The 17,016-nt window shown below is 44.7% G+C and overlaps 1 protein-coding gene across 5 annotated transcripts in view; it reads left to right on the top strand.

The window, feature by feature from the left end:
* ACACB (acetyl-CoA carboxylase beta) overlaps window positions 1-17,016 on the top strand; it is a 130,318-nt gene that overhangs the window by 43,605 nt on the left and 69,697 nt on the right. For all 5 annotated transcript variants that reach the window (XM_077876025.1, XM_077876026.1, XM_077876027.1 and 2 more), the window contains 10 exons: window positions 1,502-1,634; window positions 4,284-4,422; window positions 6,758-6,867; window positions 7,082-7,163; window positions 8,383-8,481; window positions 10,292-10,401; window positions 10,512-10,622; window positions 13,537-13,746; window positions 14,007-14,177; window positions 16,267-16,428. In XM_077876025.1, the coding sequence (XP_077732151.1) occupies window positions 1,502-1,634; window positions 4,284-4,422; window positions 6,758-6,867; window positions 7,082-7,163; window positions 8,383-8,481; window positions 10,292-10,401; window positions 10,512-10,622; window positions 13,537-13,746; window positions 14,007-14,177; window positions 16,267-16,428 (1,327 nt within the window). The remainder of the gene's footprint in view (window positions 1-1,501; window positions 1,635-4,283; window positions 4,423-6,757; window positions 6,868-7,081; window positions 7,164-8,382; window positions 8,482-10,291; window positions 10,402-10,511; window positions 10,623-13,536; window positions 13,747-14,006; window positions 14,178-16,266; window positions 16,429-17,016) is intronic.

The raw sequence follows: 17,016 nt of genomic DNA, 5'->3' as shown, positions 1-17,016 counted from the left end.
AACAACAACAACAACAACAACAACACTGTCTCCAGGAGAAAAGCAAGAAGAAAGGAAAATCTGGTCTATTCCAGCCCTCATCTGTGAATAATCCCAGATTTGTGAAACCCCAAATACTCAATCTGCCAGATTGCAGTATGCCTGCATTGAGAGGTTGGGTGACGGGAAGCAGATGGGATGGCCAAGTAAGAGCACTCATTCCTCATCTCTTGAGATCAGAGAGCCATAGATGTGTCTCAAATAATGTCACACAAGGTGGTACATACATATTATTCAGAACTACGGAGAGGCGTAAATGCCAAAAAAGTGATTTCCTTTGAAATTGAGAAGGTCATTGAGAAGGTACAGATGGCATATGTGGTTCTGGAGGGGGTGGGGCAAGGAACCACCATTTGGTTGTTACACGTTTTTTTAAAAAGATTTTGTTTATTTATTTATTTTTTAAAAGATTTTATTCATTTATTATGAGAGACACAGAGAGGCAGAGACACAGGCAGAGGGAGGAGCAGGCTCCCTGCAGGAAGCCCGATGTGGGACTCGATCCCAGGACTCCAGGATCATGACCTGAGCGGAAGGCAGATGCTCAACCACTGAGCCACCCAGGCGCCCCTGTTTATTTACTTATTTAGAGAGCACGAGCTTGGGGAGCTTGGGGAGCTTGGCGACGGGCAGAGGGTGAGGGAGAAAGAGAATCTCAGACTCCCACTGAGCATAGACACCCCCCCACCCCGCCCCAGACCTGGGGCTTGATCTCATGACTCTGAGATCATGACCTGAACCAAAATCAAGAGTCAGTATCTTAACCAACTGAGCCACCCAGGTGCCCCAATTGTTATACATTTTCTGGTTTTCAGTTGCAAAAATATTGATATGTCCATACAGAAAACTGCATGAGAAGTATCAATACTGTTTAACAAGTCTCAAGTATTAGACTTGGACTTTTTCCCTGATCATAAACCTCCCCTCTCTCCTAAGCGTTTTAGTATTATTTGAATTTCTAAATTGGGAGCATAGAAAGTAAAAATGAGGGGACTTGGGTGGCTCAGTTGGTTGAGTGTCTGCCTTCAGCTCAGGTCATGATCCTGGGGTCCTGAGATCAAGCCCCGCGTCAGACTCCCTGTTCAGCGGGGAGCCTCCTCCCCCCCCCCCTTTTTTTTTTTCTCCTTTTCCTTCTGCCATTCCCCCTGCTTGTGCTCTCTGGCTCTCTCTATCGCTCTGTCAAATGAATGAATAAATGAAAATAAAAATTAATTTAAAGTTAAAGAGGTCAACATACAGCTTGGGACAAATCAGGGGATCATTCTGCTTCATTCCTGCCCTGGCCTCTTGGGTCTCCTTGTGAAATACTTCAAGGTTCCCAGTGAGGACTGCAAAGCAGAGCGCATCTGATGAGCTCCTGCTTCTCTGTTGATGTTGATTTTGGAGGTGCTGGGCTCCTGACTCTCTCCCCAAGTGGCCCAGGCTTCCTGGCTCATAAGGGTCTGTCCTGTTCCCTCTGCAGACCCAGCATGTCAGGACTCCACCTGGTGAAGCGCGGCCGAGAACTGAAGAAGCTGGACCTGCACAGAGACTTTACCGTGGCCTCCCCAGCTGAGTTTGTCGTGCGCTTTGGGGGGGACCGGGTCATTGAGAAGGTACAGATGGCATCCCGGCAGTCGGGGTGGGGTGGGGCCCCTCTTTCCAGCTGGAGGTAAGAATACCTGCTTCAGGCTCATTGTCATGCTGCAGAGAAAGGGCCAGGCCACCTTTCTGTGAGGACTTGCTAAGTGCTATGTGCTGGAATTCATCACCTTTCACCCTCCCAAGCCGAAGTGACAGATGCATGACCCCCATTTCACAGAAGAGTAGATTGAGGTCTGCAAAGCCCCCAAGGTGCCTTTGTGCAAGGGACTGCTTCCTAGGTTATTGGGGGCAGGCATAAAACCCAGCTCTGTCCTTCTGAGGTGTGGAGCTCCTTCCAGGAGAGGAGGCCCGTGTACCAAAGTAACAGTGATGAAGGGAAACAACTAACATTTGCTATTTATAAAGGCTTTTCACATTGTTTCCCATTCCATGGGGTTAAGGCTCTAGGCCACAGACTGATGATTCCTGACGTATTCGTTCAGGAGCCAAGATGCAGAGATTTGACATTGGTTGTCCAAAGTCACATAGCTGGTTAGTGCTGAAGTTGAGATTTGAACGCAGTTCTGTTTGATGCGAAGGCCTTGTTCTTTTCCATTTTGCTTGAGAGTGGTGGTGGTAGTATTGATAACAGCAGCAGCTTCGATTTTTTGGGAGGCCCACTCAGCCAGGCATCCTGTGAAGTGCTTTATGTATCACGTCTCATTTCGCCAACCCCCCCCCCCAGTCCTGTCAGCCGCTATGATTTTACAGAATCTCCTGGGTGGGGATCCAGAAGCTTCATTTCTGCCACACTCACCAGGGGAAGTCATAGCTGGGAACTGTTGCAGCCAGCCTGACTGGTGGCCAGCATTCAGTCCTGGAGAGCCGAGAGACTGGGTGGCCACTGAAGGCCTCAGCCCAGAGCTGCTGTGCTTTTGTGACTTTGGAGTTGACCGTGGCTTGCCCTCTCTCCTAGACTCCTTGTGGGAAAGCTGCAGCTGCTCAAATAGAACAGCAGGCCAGCCTGCAGTGGCCTTCTCCTCTGGGGGCTCCCAGAATGTGCTAGAACAAATGGGGCCCCGGGAAACTGGCTGTCCTGGGGTCACCCAGAGCCCTTCTTTCTTGACCAAGCCTTGTTTAGGTAATAAGATTAAGAAAATCACAGCCCTGCCCTTCCATCATTGTTCTTCAGGAGGCATTTTTGAAAAAGAGAGCACTGAATCTGAGCCCAGAGCTCTGGGCTCCATCTTTGGTGGCCACTCTATAGGATATGACATCTGGGCTCAGTGTCCCCTTCTGTAAAATAGAGGCCATCACATTCTCAATGTCTAATCAGACTTGTCCTTCAGGAGTGTCATGAAAATTAGTCAGCAACGGAAGGGCCTTAAAATTATATTTTTGCCATATAAGTCAGAGCTTTGAAGCCATATGCCTTTTTTTTCTTTTTTTCTTTTTTTTTTTGAAAAGAACACTAGAGCTTGGTTTTATTTCTTATACACAAGCCAGGAGACTGGCCAGTCTGAGCTCCTAATGTGGAGATGAAGCTTAGAGAGGGAAGGGGCCTGTCTAATGCCACACAGGAAGTTCATGACACATTAAGAATGGAAACCAGAAAAAAAAAAAAAAAAAAAAAAAGAATGGAAACCAGGAACTTTTCTTTTGCTCTCAGTTGCTGAGGACAGCTAGCATTGCTGCCTTTCCTCTCTACTGAGTCCGAGGCCTTAATCTCCAGAATGCAGAGGCAGCCATGGGGGTGGGGGCAGTTTAGAGCACAGGTCAGACCGTGCGGGGCTCAGGAGTCTCATCTCTGCCATTTACTAGTTGTGTGACCTTGAGCAAGTGCCTTAACTCCTTGAGTTTTAGAATCTTTAATCCCAAGTAGAGATAAGAATATAGCCACTTTCAAGGACTGATGTGAGGGTGAAGTGAAATAATGTTGGTAAGATATATTGTGCTGTAGCTTGGTACATACTGGGCATTCACAAGTGTTAAATGATCATGATGGTGCCAACAAAGGAATAAAAAATCATTCATTCATCCCATCCTGTCCATATTATCCATCTATCTGTCCCTCCACCCACCTGTCCATCTATCCATGCACCTATCCGTTCATCCATCCTTCTGTCCACCCATCCATCCATCCTTTTATCCATCCATCCATTCATCCATCCATCCAACCTATTCATACATCTACCCACTCACCCACCCATCTGTCCATCCATCCACCCACACACCCACCTGTCCATTTGTCCATCATCCATCCATCCACTCACCCATCTGCCCATTTATCAGCCATCCACCCACCTACCTATCCATCTCTCCATCCATCCAGCCAGCCAGCCAGCCATCCACTCACCCATTGCCCATCTAACAGCCATCCACTCACCCACCTGTCCGTCCGTCCATCCATCCATCCATCCATCCATCCATCCATCCATCCATCCAATCCTCTGTCTGACCATTCATTCATTCATTCATCCACCCACCCACCCACCCATTTGATTATCATCTATTTATGCAACCAGAAGATTTTGAGCACCTCTCTGCTAGGCTGTGTGCTATAGAAATGAAAGAGGTACCTCAGAAGGCTCTGTAGCTGTGAGATGGACCGCAGGGTAGTATGCAGCTCCCAGCGCAGGTAGGTGTGTAGCTCTAGACCCTTCCTTATTTTCCCTGTCCAGGTGCTCATCGCCAACAATGGCATCGCTGCCGTGAAGTGCATGCGCTCCATCCGCAGGTGGGCCTATGAGATGTTCCGCAACGAGCGGGCCATCCGGTTTGTAGTCATGGTGACCCCAGAGGACCTGAAGGCCAATGCAGGTACCTGGGCCTTGGCTCCTTCCCCTCCTGCCACCCCCTGTCCTTACCTGCCCTCACCTCCTCCATTATAGCTAGGCAAGTCCATCTAAGACCCCAGAGCCTCAGGATACCTCTCCTGAGCCTGCATTTATTTGCCTTTTTTTCTTTATTTAATTAAAAATACAAAAGTTTAATACGCAGAGTGGAAATTCCATCTTTGAGAAATGTCCATGTTACAGCAGATTGGCTTCTCTTCCTCCAGGTGTTTTCCCCACAGATGTCTGTATTGGACTTTAATCATCCATTCTTCTGTTCATTTGTTCTCTATGTCTACTAGCATAGATCATTCTATAAATAACTGTTGGACAATTTGCTTTTTTTCTTGAATAATAGTATCCCTTTATAGACCTTTATCCTTACAGGAGCCAAAGTGATTTCTTAAGAACATAGCTCAGGGGCACCTTGGTGTCTCAGTGGTTGAGCATCTGCCTTTAGCTCAGGTTGTGGTCGTGGGGTCCTGGGATCGAGTCCCATATCGGGCTCCTTGCAGGGAGCCTGCTCCTCCCTCTGCCTGTGTCTCCGCCTCTCTCTGTGTGTCTCTCAGGAATAAATAAAATCTTTAACACACACACACACACACACACACACACACACACACACACACCCCTCAGGTCCTGTCAGGAACTCTTTAAATGCTTTAGAGGCTGCAGTACTATTCCCTGCCCTCCCTCCCAGAGCACAGGCCCTGGGCTCCGCCCTGCACAGATGTAGCCTCTTTCTAACTCAGAGGGCAGGTTTGATTGTCAGCTCTATTTTATAGATGAGGCAGTTGAGGCACAGGGAGGTGAGTCATTCCCCAGTGTCATATAGGCTATATGTGAAGCAGGCAGAATTGGAACCCCAGGCTGTCTGAATCCACAGTCTTACTCTGTGGGGGCTCCCATCACACTCAGGCTAAAATTCCACATCTTTATGCAGGGCAGTTAAGGTACCATACAGCGTGGCTCTAGCCCCATCCAGTACCTCGTGCCCTCTAATCCTGGGTCCGAGTTGCACTGGCCTCATCGGTTCCTGGACTAGCTGAGCTCTTTCCTGTCCCAGAACCTTGGAACATGCTGGATTTTCTGCTGACAATGCTTTTCCCCGAAGTTCCTGGCACAGCAAGCCTCCATCCCTCCCTGCCCTAACCTTCCATTCGTGTCCTCCCGTGTGGCTTTCCCAGAGGTCCCTGGCACAGACCCCAGTCTGATGTTACTGTGTCTGTTTTCTTTTTATCTTCTCTAACAGTGGAGAAAAACTCAGGGATGAGAGGGAGCTTGTCTAACTTCTCACTTTGTCACCTCTGGGACCTCCCCTGTGGCTGTCACTCATGTGTTCCATAAACATCGGAGGCAGCAGCCTGGAAGGAACAGCCACTCTTAGGTCTCTTTCAGGGTCTGCACATAAAGTTCCACACTGTTCCTTCTCAGGATCCCAGAGAATTCCATAGTATGGAGATTTTAATCTTTGCCTTTGGCTTGAGTCTAGCGTTTAAAAGTTCAAAACACGGCCCAGTGGGAATCCTGTTACATCACTCTTTGGCTTCATTGATGACTAGGGTTTTTTAGGACATATTTATTCCTAAAAGTAGAATTTCTGGTGTAAAGGGCATGACTATTTTACAGTCAAAATCAAAATGTTGTATTGTATTCAGCCTTAAAAAGAAAGGATATCCTACCACGTGGTACAATTGTGGATGGACCTGGAAGACATCATGCTAAGTGCAAGAAACCGGTCACAAAAAGACAAATACTATCGGATTCTGCATACTTGAGGTCCCTAGAGTCGAGAGGTTCATAAAGAGGGCGGTAGCCAGGGGCTGCGGGAGGGGAAAGGGGGAGCTGTTGTTTAATGGGTTGAGTTTCAGATTTGCAAGAGAAGAAAGTGCAGGAGATCTGTTTCACAACACTGAACCACCATTTACCAGCGCTAAATACTATTGAACTGCACACTTGAAAAAAGAGTTAGGTGGTAAATTTTGTTATCTGTTTTTCCCCATGATTGAAAACATTTTATTGTTTAATGGCCAAACAATATGTAGATAAACTTGAAATAGGGATGAATAGAACACCCCCACCTCTCATCCCAACTGTTCTGATAGTTTCCTTCCTTCTTTCTTTCTTCCCTCCCAGGCCTTGTCCTTGTTGCATAGAGATTTGCACAAAGTGGAAGTCATGTTCAGTTGTCTTCAAATGATCATACACATGTGTACCTTGTGGCCACAGAATCTTCTTGGTTATCCTTTCAATGGCCATATGCAGTCATGCAGTGAACTTCAGCCTCTCATTTTTTCTTTCCTTTTCTCATCTGATTCCAGAGTATATCAAGATGGCAGATCAGTATGTTCCTGTCCCAGGAGGGCCCAACAATAACAATTATGCCAATGTGGAACTGGTTGTGGACATTGCCAAGAGAATCCCGGTGCAGGTAAGTCGGGTGGGGTGCCTCAGTCTGCCCACAGTGGGAATGATGCTCTGTGATCTGGAGCAACTCACTCCTATAGTTTGGAAGGGACAGAGGCTCCAGGTTCTCCAAGACTCTGAAATCTGGGTCTGATGTGACACTGTGAAGAGCTTTCGATGTGTGATGGGAGGGGGATTCTAGAAGGAAGATCTTTATTCACATGTCTCTGTGTTTACAGGCGGTGTGGGCTGGCTGGGGCCATGCTTCTGAAAACCCCAAACTGCCGGAGCTCCTGTCCAAGCATGAGATTGCTTTCTTAGGTAGAGTGTATCTCCATCAGATATGTGGGAATAGGGATATTGATGGGACATTCTGGCGGGTCAGGTTCTCTTTCCAGTGTGGCCCTGCAAGGTGTGGGTCAATTTGATACTCCCACCTCACCTTTTCATTGTCCAATGTGGGAAGGGACGTTGGCCAACCCAGGAACATAGCCTTTGCCATGGGTACCACAGGAGAATGATGCCAAGGGCAAGCAGAATCCACTGCTTGTGCTCCTTCTGGTACCAAGATACCAGACATACTCAGATTTCTAACTGGGTTTGGAGGTCACATTTCCAATAAGCCCACACCTTTCTTGGGCTATTCTCAGGGCTTTGGAATGCCCTAGCATTTTGGGACCAGAGTCCCTCATCTCTATGATTTATGAGGTAAAATGATACTTATTATGGCATCTGTTTGTTTTAGGATTTGCATTTGTAAACCTTGTGTGTGTAGTTATGCTGTCTGACATCTTTGCATGATTTAGGAGAATCATTTACCATCCATAATAAATTCCTGTTGCTGCTCCTTAACTCTGGACCTGCAGCACACACTGTGTTTGAAGCAACTCAGTACAAATCAACACCTGATATCCCAAGGGTCTGCCTAGTGACATGTATTTGCTTATATTTTCTCTGTCCATCGTCTTTGGCTGTCACATGGGTTGATCATCCAGCCCACAGGCCAGCAAATTACAGTCCACAGGCCAAATCCAGCCCACTGTCTGCTTTTGTAAATGAAGTTTTATTGAACAGCCCTACTCATTCATTTATGTATTGCCTATGGTTGCTTTTGCCCAACACTGGCAAAGTTGAGTATTTGTGACAGAGATAAGCAGACCCACAAAGCTGAAAATATTTCTTATGTGGCTCATTACAGGAGAAATTTGTTAACCCAGCGTCTAGTTTTTTGAGGTGCTAGCTTGCCCCTTTGGTCTAGTTTTTTGCCTTTCTCCTGAAAAGTGAGTTCTGTGTATGTGACATAGTTTAAGTTTTAACTCAGACCAGGTTTACAGTCCACATATATTAAAACAGCAGACTTCATCCACATATAATGAAGTGGCAGATTAATAGATTTTTTTTTCCTTCCCCAACTTGATGTTAAATTCCTCTAGATCTAGGACCTGAGTACTTTTCTTTGATCCTTTGGTTGGCACTTGGCTGGGAGGGGCTTATGACTAACTTGATTCTTCTGCCTTCCCCTTTGTCCCTGATCCCTCAGGCCCTCCCAGTGAGGCCATGTGGGCCTTGGGAGATAAGATTGCCTCCACCATCGTGGCCCAGACACTGCAAATCCCAACACTGCCCTGGAGTGGAAGTGGTAAGTGGCCTGAGCTTCACTTAGGGGGATCTCTTCCACCCAATCTGAGCAGATGGGGTGACAGGACTATGCTTTTTTTATTCTTTCATTTAAAAATTTAAAAATTCTTAAAGCAGTGGTACAGTTTCATTGTAGAAAACAGAAAATAGGGATCCCTGGGTGGTGCAGCGGTTTAGCGCCTGCCTTTGGCCCAGGGCGCGATCCTGGAGACCCGGGATCGAATCCCACGTCGGGCTCCCGGTGCATGGAGCCTGCTTCTCCCTCTGCCTATGTCTCTGCCTCTCTCTCTCTCTCTGTGTGTGACTATCATAAATAAATAAAATTAAAAAAAAAAAAGAAAGAAAACAGAAAATATAGAATTACAAAAAAAAAAAAAAAAAAAAAAAGAGAGAGAGAAGACATAGAAATCATCCATAATCTTATGACCTGGTATTGAACATTTGTTATATTCTAGGTACCTATCTTTCCAGCCTTTTTTCTAGGCACATCCAGAGATTTTGTATTTACTGTGGTTTGTGACTTATTTTTTCTAACTAATGCTTATATGTCAATAAATACACTTTACAATATTTAAAATGTCTGCATAGGATTTTATCATATAGATGTATCATAATTTACTTAACAATCCTCTATAGTTACATATTTAGGTTGTTTCCAGGTCGTTTTGCTCTAATTTTAAAAAATACTAAAAGTAAGGACACCTAGATGGCTTATTGGTTAAGTGTCTGACTCTGGCTCTGGTCATGATCTCAGTGTCCTGGGACTGAGACCAGCCTTGGGCTCCAAGCTTACTGGGGAGTCTGCTTCTCCTTTTCTCCCCGCCCCTCCCCCAACTCATGTTCTTTCTCTGTCTCAAATCTTTTTTTTATTTTTTAAAAAAGATTTTATTTATTTATTCATGAGAAACACAGAGAGAGAGAGAGAGAGAGAGAGAGAGAGAGAGGCAGAGGGAGAAGCAGGTTCCATGCAGGGAGCCTGATGCGGGACTCGATCCCGGAACTCCAGGATCATGCCCTGGGCCGAAGGTGGCGCTAAACTGCTGAGCCACCCAGGGATCCCCCTCAAATAAATCTTTTAAAAAATACTTAAGGTAATGGAGTCTTTATAGTCTAATAGCTAAATCTCTATGTACTTTTTATTTTTTTTATTTTTATCTTTTTAAAGATTTTATTTATTTATTCATAGACAGAGAGGCAGAGACACAGGGAGAGGGAGAAGCAGGCTCCATGCAGGGAGCCCAATGTGGGACCCAATCCCGGGTCTCCAGGATCACACCCCAGGCTGCAGGCGGCGCCAAACTGCTGCGCCACCAGGGCTGCCCTCTCTGTACTTTTTAATCATTTCCTTCGGATAAATTCCAAAAGGTGAAATTTCTAGGATAAATTAAAAATAAACGGGATAAAGTCTCAGGAATTTCCTATACAGTTTGATTTTTCACCCAAAGATGGAATTTTAAATTTGTAATGGAAAGTTTATTTGTTTTTAATCTTCACAGGATTTTAGAAAACACTGATTTATGTATGTATAAATGACTTTAGTGGGTAGAATTGGAATTTTTTTGAGTTCAGGTTAATATGGTTGTTTCTGGTAGGCTCAGTCTGAATTTCTTAAGCTTGATTTCCCATTCAAGGTTGAGTTAGCCCTTAAAAGAACATTAAAAGCCTTTGTGGGAAGCTGAAGGGCCATATCTAAATACTGTTGCTCCAGCAGCCAGGTCTAGAGAGGCTTTGGTGAGGAAAGGCCCTGTGGTTTCTGTGTTGTGTATCTCTGTCATTCTTGGGATGTTTCAGCTCTTTCTATGATTCTCTAGGTCTGATGGTAGAATGGTCAGAAGATGATCTGCAGGAGGGGAAAAGAATCACTGTCCCAGAAGATATTTACAACCAGGGCTGTGTGAAAGATATAGATGAAGGCTTAGAGGTAAACACAGGGCTTGGGGGTGGGGGGCAAGATGCTGGCACCTTCTCATTGTCCTGGTAGCATGGAAACTGTCTACCTTCTAAAGAGGTCTATCTGTCCTTTGCCCTCAGGTGGCTGAAAAAATTGGTTTTCCCTTGATGATCAAAGCATCTGAAGGTGGAGGAGGGAAAGGAATCCGGAAGGCAGAGAGTGCTGAGGACTTCCCAATCCTTTTCAGACAAGTGAGCTGTTCTTGCTGATATTTTTCCATACATCTTTGGGAATTGTGTATGTTTAGTTGTTGGCCACTGGATTTTTTTATTAGCATTTCTGTGTCCGAAATCAAGAAGACACTCGTGGGAGCTGACGTACTGCTGTGCTGTGTTCCAAAGCAAATGTGTGCATTTTCACACACAGAAGTCCATGGTTTGGGTTGGTCTGTACACCGTATTTCCTTAGATGTTTGATCCTGTGAATCCACCTGACTTTAAATGATTTCAGAGACACAGGGCCAGAATATCTATCTGTTTGTGACTATATTTGTCTATCTAAAGATGGGACGTTTTGTAAATGTTAGTAGTCTTAGTATTTTTAACATTTCCAGAAGATTCACTTTTGTTATAGGAATGAACCATGTATTTACTTATTCGTAGCTGGGTTTTCACTTTTAAAACTTCGTGCCTATTATAGTTTCCCACTGACAATGTTAAAAAAAAAAGGTAAACTAATGATCTTCTCGTTCTTAATGCAACTGTTTTAGTATTTCTAGGGTTTCTTCTAGATTTTGTTCACATGCATGTTTTGAAGAGTCATATCATTTTAAAACATTTGTTCTGCACAATGCTTTGTTTTACATTTAAAAAAATTCTAAATTGTAGATCACAGATATGTTTTCCATCTTATTGCAGTCTTTACGATTATTTTGATCATTGCATAATATTCCCTGTGTGTCTGTATTATCAAGCCTTTCCTTTTTTGTGAAATGTTAAGTTTGTTTCCATTTCTATTATGAATAATACTATAATACATATATTTCATAATATATAACATATATATTCTATAACATCTAACAATACTCAGCTGTTTTTTTCTTCTTCTGAATTATGTTCTTGGGTAAAGACCACATGCTAAGGACTTAGTTATGTAGCACACACATGCACTTGCAAAAACATGTCAATAAGTTGCTTTCTAAAAAGATTTACCAAGTAAACAGCTGTGGGTAGTATATGGGTGTTCTGGAAAGTAAGTGGTTTCACTATCATGTGTCTCCACTGGGGTGGATAGGTTTTTGGGGTCCTTTGTGGGGGAGAAGAAGTTCTACCTAGTTGAAAGTTGCAAAAGTAAAAAAAAAAAAAAAAAAAGAAAGAAAGTTGCAAATGTAGTATGGAGTCCCCATCTACCCTTCATCTGGTTTCCCACTGTTAACATCTTCTGTTAGCTATGCTGTGTTTGTCACAACTAAGAGATTAACAGGGATACTTTTCTATTAAGTGGACTCCAGACTTGACTCAGATTTTACCAGGTTTTCCCACTAATCTCCTCTTTCTGTGTCAGGATCCAGTCCTGGATCCTCCATTACGTTTGAGGGTTGTGTAGGTTTTAAAGTCTTTCTTTTTGGGCAGCCCAGGTGGCTCAGTGGTTTAGTGCTGCCTTCAGCCCAGGGCGTGATGCTGGAGACCCGGGATCAAGTCCCATGTCAGGCTCCGTGCATGGAGCCTGCTTCTCCCTCTGCCTGTGTCTCTGCCTCTCTCTTTCTCTCCTCTCTGTATATTCTCATGAATAAATAAATAAAATCTTAAAAAAAAAAAAAAGCCTTTTTTTCCTCCCCTTTCTTTAAAATAGATGTTACTTTTTAGGGCAGTTTTCAATTCACAGCAAAATTGATAGTGCAGAGCTCCCCTATGCCTACTGCCCCAACATGCGCAGAGGTGTCGCAAGGGCGACAAAAGGAAACTTGATTATGTGAGTGCAACATGAAAATGTTCTTATGAGAACATGCAAACACTTTAGGGATATGTTAAACATGAAGAAGGAAAATTCTCTTTTCATCACCACCTCTGAACTCCTCCCAGATGTAACCAGGTGACAGTTGGGTTTCTTTCCAGCACTTTGTATATATTTTTTAAAATTTTTCTTTTAAAGATTTTTTTAAAAATTTAGAGTAATTTCTATACCCAATATGGGGCTTGAGCTTACAACCTGAGATCAAGAGTTGTATGCTTTACTGACTGAGCCAGCCAGGTGCCCCTGTATATGCTTTTATATAGGCGTTCATACAGTTCTGTTTTACTATTTTTCATAGAAGTAGGGCCATCCCATATATTACTGCAGCTTGCTTTTTATTTTATTTATTTATTCATTTAAAAAATATTTTATTTATTTATGCATGAGAGACACAGAATGAGAGAGAGAGGCAAAGACACAGGCAGAGGCAGAAGCAGGCTCCCTGCAGGGAGCCCAATGTGGGACTTGATCCGGGGACTCCAGGATCATGCCCTGGGCTGAAGGCAAGTGCCAAACCACTGAGCCACCTAGAGATCCCTGCAGCTTGCCTTTTTTTTTTTTTTTTTTTTTGCAGCTTGCTTTTTAAAAGAAATTCTTAGAAATCATTCCACGTGAACACTTATTTTTATACTATGGTTAAGAATTTCATCATTAAGGAATTTCGATTGCCTTTTAATGTCAAAAGAATGAAATAAGTCTATCTAGGCTCCACCATAGACAGCTAGCTGAGAGAGTACTATTTAAGGAGGAAAAGAAACTGCAGGACAGCATATTTTAGTCCTGTTTTTATTCAAAAGACATTATGTATATTGTATGTGTTCCTGTACGTATAGCAGAAAACTGATGTGTACCCGGCTCTTAGAGCACGTTAACTTAACCACTTAACTATTAACCACATTAAACTCTTACCCAGTGTGTGCCCAAAGCTTAACAGCACATTATCTTTAGGAGATGGGATTGTGGGGGAAATCCTACCTTCTACATTATGTATTTTGACAGCGTTGGACCTAAAACATCAAGGAGAATGGCATGTCTGTAACAGAGGTAAAACAAAGTGAAAAGGTCAGCAGAATCATGGACCTGTCTTCAGAGGATTTCCCACTCTGACCCTGGTCTCCCAGGGAAGAACAAGCCACTCTGCTGTCCCTGCAGGTGCAGAGTGAGATCCCCGGCTCCCCCGTCTTTCTCATGAAGCTGGCCGAGCACGCCCGACACCTGGAGGTCCAGATTCTTGCTGACCAATATGGGAACGCTGTGTCTCTGTTCGGCCGTGACTGCTCCATCCAGCGCCGGCATCAGAAGATCATCGAGGAGGCGCCGGCCACCATCGCCATACCGGCTGTGTTCGAGTTCATGGAGCAGGTGGGCTCTGCAGAGCTCAGTGAGGGGATGCGGTGGGTAGCTGCAGGGAGAGCCATCCCACCCAGCCAGCAAGAGCGCCCTACAGTCCACATGCCAAAGTGGGGTGACACTGGGGGCCCATCATAGGGAGTGTGATCTCTGAAGTTCCGAAAGAACTCATGCACAGCAGATCCTCAGCATTTGGTTGGGGTGCTAATAAGCCACCATTAAGACGATCCAAGAAAACCACTGGAAACCCTTCAGGCTCTGTGTCTTTACAGTGTGCTGTCTGCCTGGCCAAGACTGTGGGCTACGTGAGCGCAGGGACGGTGGAGTATCTCTACAGCCAGGACGGCAGCTTTCACTTCTTGGAGCTGAATCCCCGCCTGCAGGTGGAACATCCCTGCACGGAAATGATTGCTGATGTCAACCTGCCGGCCGCCCAGCTACAGGCAAGGAAATGGACCCAGAGCCTTGGGGTTTCTTCCACCCAGGATGGGGTCCCTATCCTGCTCATATGAGACCTTCCTGCCCCTCTCTTGGCTGGCTTTCCCTGGGGAGTGAGTGTTTTGTTGTGTGAGTAGCACTGGGAACTACACAGGCTATGAAGTGGTTGGTCACCTTTGTTGGGCTGTGTATCCCTTTGAGAAATGGGCAAAAGCCCATTGAATTTCTCCCTGGGGAAAAAAAATTATACAGTATGCAGGGGGGTTTCGTGGATCCTCTAATGGCCATTCCCAGACACCTAATGGCCATTCGCTCAACCTTTTTCTCATTACCGCCCTCTAAGGAGCTTTTTTGGATACTTCCCCTCCCCCCCACTCTAATCTCTCCCTTTAGGAAATTTTAATACCACAGATATACTGTATATGTTTTTATTGTAGATATATCTGTGACTTATACATACAAAGAGTAAGATAGTTTAATACCCAAGAGCAGATATTTGCCTCCTTGAGGGTCAGTATCACCCCCATTGAGAACTCAGGACCCAGAGTTAGGAACTTCTGCACTAACAGGAACTCTAATTTTTAAAATATATGTCTTATGTTTGTTTCCTTCCTTCCTTCCTTCCTTCCTTCCTTCCTTCCTTCCTTCCTTCCTTCCTTCCTTCCCTCCCTCCCTCCCTCCCTCCCTCCCTCCTTCCTTCCTTCCTCCATCAGCATTTTTATTCTGTTTTCTATTTTGTCTTTTTCTTTCTTTTCTTTTTTTATTTTAGTTTGCAAAATTTCAGGAATATTACAAGGATAGTACACTTCTCATCTACCCCCTATGTCTTGACCCACCAGTCATTAGACTCGGACACATTCGTGTTCTGTTTGTGTTGGTATAATTTTTTGGCTTAACTTTTTGAGAGATGTCTTGATGTGAACCTTTGTGGTACTTTGCTTCTAAATACTTGAGTCAAAGGACCTCCCAAGAATAAGATCATTCTCAAAAAAAAGAAAAAAAAGAAAAAAAGAAAAAAAAAGAAGAAAAAATGAGATCATTCTGGCACAATACCATAATAAAATGATGATACTCAGGAGATAAAGTACTGATGCCACCATGCATCTATCTGTAATTAGAAGTATAAAAATTTTAAAATATAGAAAATCTAATACCACATTAAAATTTTTGCCATTGTCCCAATACTATCCATTTACTACTGTTTTTGTTTGTTTTTAAAATGCAGGGTTCAGGGCATCTGGGTGGCTCAGTGGTTGAGCATCGACCTTTGGCTCAGATCATGGTCCCAGGGTCCTGGGATCGAGTTCCACATCAGGCTCCCCCAAAGGAAGGCTGCTTCTCCCTCTGCCTATGTCTCTGCCTCTCTCTCTCTCTGTCTTTCATGAATAAATAAATAAAATTTAAAAAGATAAGATGAAACAAAATAAATCAAATCCAGGGTCCATTCTAAGACTTCACATTCCGTTTCATTGTCATGACTTTTGAGTCTCTCATCTGGAACCTCTCCTCAGGTGTAGTTTTCTGTTCTCAATGCTGGCATTTGTGAAGAGTTCAGGCAGAAATTTCCTCAGTTTGGTGAGGAACTCTTCCTGGTGAGAGTCCCTGAAACATTTTGGCAAGTCATCACACAGGCAGCGGGGGTTCCTTAGCAAGTCACATCAGAAAGGCAAAGAAGGTTAAATCTGATCACTTGGTTAAGCAGGCATCTGGAATTTTATTCTCATCCCTCAGGACCAGCTGTCTGAGTCCTATTAAAACCTCTGCAGCCAGACACTGTCACTCCTCACCTTCCACGCCACCAAGAATCTGTGACTTTTCTTTGATGTGAGCATTTTCTTGTCATGTGAGGTTTTCCAAAAGTTGTTTCTTTTCCCAGGGACACTGTTTGCTCCCTGGCGGGGGCGGAGTCAAACCTTGTGTCTTATTCTAGCTTTGCTTCTCCTGCCACTCTGTCTCATGGTGTTGCCTGATGAGTAGGTACTCAGTACACCTGAAATCATTCCCTGCACTTCTTCTTCTATGGTATCTAGCCATGTGTTTGGTGTTTGGGTGCTCATGGGACTGATAGTCATTGGGTGGATTTCTCCATTTCAGATTGCCATGGGAGTGCCACTGCACCGGCTGAAAGATATCCGGCTTCTGTACGGAGAGTCGCCATGGGGGGTGACACCCATTTCATTTGACACTCCTGCCAATCCTCCGCTCGCCCGAGGCCATGTCATCGCAGCCAGAATCACCAGTGAGAACCCTGATGAGGCAAGTGGTAGGGGTCCCCACGCCAGCCATCTCCAGTCTCCCGGTGTGGGGCAGACCCTGAATGTTAGCCTTGGTTGTGACGCCCAGGCTTCTTGGTGTACAAAAAAGGACACCGTGCTGTGGGAAGGCACACAGTTCATTGATGGGAAGCATGTGTCAGGCACCGGGCAGATCCCTTCATGCATCTCCTTGCTCACTTACGTGACAGTGCCACTGCTAGGCAGCATTCTCCTGTACTACAGCTTTGAAGTTAGGGTATTGCTTTGTGCCTGGGACCTGCTAGGCCCTGACTGAGCCCCATTGTTGGACCCTATGGGCCACGTCCATCTTTGGGATAAGCAGCCAGGTTTAGAACCCAGGTCCTTGGTTTTCTGGTCCCTTGGACTCTTTGCTGCCCCATAAATGGAGTCTGGTCCCATGTAAGGAGTTCCTTAGCAACTTGTTCTTTGTGTCTTAAAAAAACAGCCAGCTGGCCTCTGTTACTTTACATGCTTACTTATGGTTGATTGTCAGACAGCTTCCATAATCTACCATAACCTAATTGTTTATTGATTACATTCAAGATACTCAGGGTAAGAGAGAGATATG

The sequence above is a fragment of the Canis aureus genome, chromosome 27 (genome assembly GCF_053574225.1).
Source record: "Canis aureus isolate CA01 chromosome 27, VMU_Caureus_v.1.0, whole genome shotgun sequence".
NCBI lineage: Eukaryota > Metazoa > Chordata > Mammalia > Carnivora > Canidae > Canis > Canis aureus.
This window is presented reverse-complemented; position numbering and strand designations above follow the sequence as displayed.